This window comes from Malaclemys terrapin, chromosome 2, assembly GCF_027887155.1.
Source record: "Malaclemys terrapin pileata isolate rMalTer1 chromosome 2, rMalTer1.hap1, whole genome shotgun sequence".
Classification (NCBI taxonomy): Eukaryota; Metazoa; Chordata; order Testudines; family Emydidae; genus Malaclemys; species Malaclemys terrapin.
The window spans coordinates 175,499,193-175,505,192 of NC_071506.1; the positions used below are offsets into that span (position 1 = coordinate 175,499,193).

Below are 6,000 nucleotides of genomic sequence, written 5' to 3' on the forward strand. Positions count from 1 at the left end.
GCTTTGCTCAGATTTCTTCCCCCTTACTTTGTTGTAGAGAGACACCAAACGTCTTGCATGATACTTTGTCCCTTGGGCCACTAAGTTCCCTGCACTTAGGTTTGCAAGCAAGCACTGGTCTTGCAGCTAAAGTGCACAGTTGTGGACTCAACTATCAATGCTGAGAATAGAAGCTTCATGGAGGTCTTCTGATGGTATGTTCATTTCACAAATAAAGCACCCTTCTTTTTCTGGAGGTCCTTTGTTTTGGTCACCTAAGTATTTGTATTTCCTCTGCAGTTCATCAGGGTGATCCACAGCTTTTTCAAATTTTTTAAAACATGATAGAGCAGGATTTGTGCCTTGTTCAAAGTTTTCTCAGTACCATCACCATTATCTAATCATCTGTCTGTGGATATGGGAAGTGCATTCATCTTATGGAAACATCTGATATTTTCTGCTAGAGTTTGATGGCCAGATCCAACATGCTCTCTTTTTGATTCTGCTGGATTAATCAACTCTATAGTTGTTTCTTCCTGACAAAGTGCACGCTTGCCTCAGTCAGTAGAGGAATGGAATGTCTCCGTTGACGGACCTGGTTCTCAAACAAGCTTGTATCTTTTTGACAGGTTTGAAGCACCAGTAACAGCCAATAGTAATCTGTATCTTTCACTACTGTGTATAGTTAATATTACCCAAACACAAAGCAGCTTTCACACAACCAAAGTAATATCTGAAAGAAAAAAGAGAAATGTGATTAAATTCTTCCAAGACCACACTGACCATCAAAATTAGTACAAAATGAGTCCTTACACCAATTTTAAGGTCTTGTTGAAGCAAAACCAAGAATACACCCCTTGTATGTCCAATTGTAAAACATTATTTGCTGATTATGACAATGTTTTTTAAATGGCTGCTACAGCCAACTTGCATGAGCTGGCGATAGCCCCATATCTGAAAATCTTTATTAGATCATGTCCTAACACTGAGGCAAATTTCATGCTTTTATCATAAAACCCACAATTCATAGAATATCAGGGTTGGAAGGGACCTCAGAAGGTCATCTAGTCCAACCCCCTGCTCAAAGCAGGAGCTATCCCCAAATCCCTAAATGGCCCCCTCAAGAATTGAACTCACAACCCTGGGTTTAGCAGGCCAATGCTCAAACCACTGAGCTATCCCTCCCCCCAATTCCCTCTCCCTTTCCCCTTACAAATCTAACCAGCTAATAAGTAAAGGTTTATACTTTTGCACAGCACAAGTGACTTTGTAAGACTCCATATTTACACAAATAAACCAATGGATGTTGAAATGACTCAATTAAAATGGCAGCATTTGTGTGTAATTCATGAATTAAAGAGTCAGATTCCTCTCTCACACATACTTTGATCTCAGTCGGGAGTAACTCCATTGAAGTCAATAGAGTTTACATTCTGTAGTAGATTATAAAACTGAAACTGGGTATTTCTTTCTATATAGCTTTCGTACGTAAGAATTTCTGATACCAGTTAAAGATTCTTTATACACGTAGTGTCACATTTTCTAAAGCTCTGTGTGCTGGCCTGACTGCTCCCACTGAAGTCAGACCATAGGCTTTGATGGAACAGAGTTAGGCCAATGCTGAGCACTGCTGAAAAGCCTTAATTTTAAAACGGATCATTTTAATAACCATTTACAGTTAGGTTAACTGTTCTTTGAAATCTATTAAAATGGACTTAAGGAATATTTTTCATACACATAGATTGCATTGACTGATCCATTTTTGTATTAATTGAAAAACTTTCAATCTCAAGCAATTAAACTGAATTTTATTTTTATCACCATAGTTCAACATAATAATAAACGGAAGTGCTAATGTCTAAATAGATTGAATGCTTCACTATGCTAGTTGTGGTGTCCTGCTTTTAACTAAAGATAGTAAAACTTACTGTAACCTGTTGATTGTTTTGACAGCTATGAGTCAAATTACTATGAAGACAGTTTCAGCCATGCTGACCCTGCTGTTGCAGATCATCCCAAATTCACTTTGTGATGAAAAACCTGTGACACACTTCATGGACTCTCTTACTGGATATTTCATCATCAGCAAAATCAAAATCTAAACATTTTTTTACATGACCAGAGAAGAGACATCTTATTTTTTCTTTGTCATTTTAAAGGCAGTTTTGTTGCAGAGTTCTTAATCTGCACTTCCAAAATATGAACCAAATTCTTCTCTCAAATAAGCATGCAGGTCCACTGATTCCAGGGAGTGGCATTGAAGGCCTGCAAGGGTAGAACTTGGCTTTGTACATGTGTGTGGCAAATTAGAATGTTATTTTCTGTCTTAACCTGAATCTTGTATATAGCAGGTGATGATGTTGTAGATGTTACTATATTTTGTGCAATCCTGTAAATGTAGAAATCCTTAATAAATGAACTAATATCTGTACAAAAGGAAAAATATACAAACTGCTTGGAACTTTTGTAAATATTATTTTATTGCTGCCCATTACAGCAGATCCATTTTTATCGACTTATTAGTGTCTTCTCCAGCATACCACAAAGGCAACATGAGTTCCTGCAATCATAGTAAACATGGACTTCTGTTAGAATATGGCATTTTCTAGAGATTAAAAATAGAAATAATTATTTGTAATCATTTTCAAATATCAAATATGAAAACATATTATTGTTCATGGATTGTTGAAAACAGTTTGACTTTTGTTACTTCAAACACTGCCCTTGTTTAATAATTTTTTTTAAAAAAATAAAACCATTTCTACCGTTACATTTATTTTTATTGTATGTGATGTTCTTTTTTTTTTTTTTTTTCCAAGTATTTGAGTGTGCTGTAAAATCATGAAACTTTGAGCAGTATCTATCAGGTTTTTAATCTTCTGTTTTATGATAAAATTGTGATTCTGATGGGTTTCCAAGAGGCATTATAACTATAGGGCATTCATAGGACTGACTCACACCCTTTGTGAGGCAGGGGTGTGATGAATAAATAAATTAGTGACAGAGGGGAAATAGGGAAGAAAGTAGTCGACTGACCATTTACAGTAGTGGTATCTGGAAGGCACTCGCCTTCTCCTCTTGGCATAAGACCCTAGATAGATAATAAAAGATAAATAGACAAAGATACAAGAATCCCCAATTTAGGGCTACATTGTAACAATGTAATCTGTCCTGAGCAAAGGCAGCGTCTAGCTGTGCTGTCCCTTGGAAAGTCACAGTTCAGTCCCTGCTTCTCCCTTTGCATTGGGGGGGAATAATCTGTGCCAGCTCTTTATTTCTCCCTCCCTGTCAGTTCAGCTATGCTGGCTGGCGCATTGGGCGATAAAGTCAAAGTCTATATTCATCCTTCACCCCTGCCTGCACAGGAAGGGATGTAGCACTCTTATGGTGCTTACCTATGCTGTGACCTGCAATGTGGGTAACTAGTACAGGACACTAAAGTTTCATTCCCCTCACTCTCCTTTGTAGGCAACTGCCAAGCTTACCCTTAATTAAGGTGTGTGTATGGGGGGGAGGGTGTTTCTATTGTCACATCACTATTTTTGTGTCACAGGACAAAATAAGCAGCACCTTCCAGTAGGGCTTGTTGTTATAGAGAGCACTGAACTGATCCAGAAAAACCTCGGAGCTCCAAATGACTCCTCTATATCTAATGTTATCAGCCATCCACACTTTGATAATTTGATGGGGCTGTTCTGCATTCTGAACGCAGGTCTGCAGGATATGAAAAATTCCCCAAGATACCAGGATGTTGCATCATGACATTTGTTATGGAACAATAAGATACCGAGCATTGGGATAAAGTGAATTGGTCTTGGAGGACTAACTTTAATAGATGGGAATTTTATGAACTTGTATGTGATGGGTTGTCACCCCCAGGGTGCAGTCTGGGAGCTATGGGAACCGCTTTGCCCCCTTACCATTCAGCTGGGCTGGTCCCGCTCACACTGCCTCTCCAGGCCCTGTTATCACTCAACACAACAGCAGGTGGCACCACACATCCAACTGAGCTACCTGAGTGCTTTAGCTAAGCCACTCAAGGACAGACCGAAGACAATAGCCAGTTTCCCAGCTCCCCAGCCTTGCACCCTTGCTGGAGTATAAACCCAGTATTATATGATTTTGCACTGCATAGGTACAATGCAAGCTCATTAATATAGGTTGCTTTCCCCTCGATGTGGGGAAATTATGCACAACAAACTTGTGTTAGCCAAGATGAGATTTTCCCAGACACTTCACTTAAAGACACATTGGTTAAGATAAAACATAAAACAAGTTTATTCACTACAAAAGGTAGATTTTAAGTGATAGCAAAGAGACGAAAGCAGATTACCTAGCAAATAAACCAAAAAACATAAACTAGGCCTAATATAGTAGTTAGGATTTGATTTAGCAATTTCTCACCCTGACTGATGATACAAGCAGTCCATCAAGTTTCCATAAAGAGGCTAGAAATCCCTTTAGCCTGGGACCAGCACTTCCCCCAGTTTAGTCTTTGTTCTTTAGGAGTAGGGGGAGTGAGGTTAAGAGATGATGTCACTCCTCACCTTATAGAGCTTTTCCATATGAGGGGAACCCTTTGTTCAAAGGTAAGTTCCCAGGCCAGTTTGTGGAAAAATATAGGTACCAAAATGGAGCTCAGTGTCATGTGGTCTGGTCACATGTTCTTGTATGCCTTGCTGAGTCATAGCAGCCTTTATGGGTAGTCTGGTTGAAACTTGCTCAGGGAGGCTAAGCTCTTCCATGGTCCATTGTCTTTGTTGATGAGCCATTAGCACTGTGTAGCTTCTTCAGTGTTGTACCTGAAAGGCTAGTTGTGGGTGTTACCCACAGTAAGCATATTTGAAATACAGATACATAGTCAATCTTCGTAACCTCTGATAACAAAAATGATACATGTACAAAAATAGGATAATCATATTTGGCAAACCATAACTTTTCCAATGACACCTCACATGACCCATCTTGTACAAAATGCATCATAATTATGCTATAATCATATCACTATGATGACTATGGGGTGCAGTGTCACACTGTACATCTGATATTTTATAAACGTTCAGTTAAGAAACCAAATGTAATTTACAGGACATTTCCCTCCGTCTTATTGTCCTAACCTTGTGGACTAAATATCTAACCCAATCTTCCTTATTCCCTACAGTGATGGGTGTTCACTCCTTACTAGCTTAGAAGGGGTTAATGAGGTTGAGCAGGGGCCAGTTAACTGGCTAGGCCACCTCAGAGCGGAATTAGGGGACTAAGTAGCCCCAGATTGATGATGGCGCCCAGCTGAGAAAGAACAGGCGGGGCTACAATACACCAGGAAGCTGGCAGCAGAAGGGGACTGCAGTGAAGAATCCTGTGGCCACTCTCTGACCGTTAGCAAGGGAAGGAAACCCGGGGAAGAGTTAGAAAGCCCAGGGCTCCAGGCCATGAAGGAAGGATTCACCCAGAATGGTGGTGGAGCGAAAGCCTGACAGAGGTATAGAGTAGAAAAAGGTTCAGGAAAATGGTAGCAAGGTGGGATGTTGTGGACCTTGGCTGCTGATTAGAGGTTCCCTGTGCCAGAACCTGAAGTACAGGTTGGGCCCGGTTTCCCCTGGTAGCCACTGGAGAAGTGGCACAGTCTGGGCAGTGAATTGGAAGACAGCTGAAGACAGTTTGGATGGAGACACTTTGATAACACCCCTGGAAGGGGAAAACATAGTAACCTGGCTGGAGGGCCAAGCCATGAAGGGAGAGCATGCTGAGTTGCAGAGTAAGAGCGAGGCAGCAGGATGCACATATGAGTGATGGAAGGGGGCATCGGACCTGGAAGGAGCTATGCCCCAGAGCTGCCAGGAGGAGACACCCTAGCAGTGAGCTGGCCCTGCAGCATCTAGATTCTCCCTTGCTCCTCTATTCCACTTTACCCTATCATCACTTCTATCCGCCCATGTACTAAGATATATGGGTCAAACCCTAAGGTTCTTGTTTGGTTTGTACTTAGTCCTTACTCAAGCAAAACACCCATTCACTTCA

At 40.7% G+C, this 6,000-nt stretch overlaps 1 protein-coding gene across 5 annotated transcripts in view; it reads left to right on the forward strand.

Annotated features, from left to right (window-relative positions):
* The window catches only part of PLEKHG4B (pleckstrin homology and RhoGEF domain containing G4B), a 198,798-nt gene extending 196,049 nt beyond the window's left edge, over positions 1-2,749 (forward strand). For all 5 annotated transcript variants that reach the window (XM_054019017.1, XM_054019016.1, XM_054019013.1 and 2 more), the window contains one exon: positions 1,933-2,749. Coding sequence is in view for 1 of the 5 variants with exons in the window: in XM_054019015.1 (XP_053874990.1) it covers positions 1,933-1,938 (6 nt within the window). In the remaining 4 variants the exon portion in view is untranslated. The remainder of the gene's footprint in view (positions 1-1,932) is intronic.
* Positions 2,750-6,000: the final 3,251 nt, after the last annotated feature.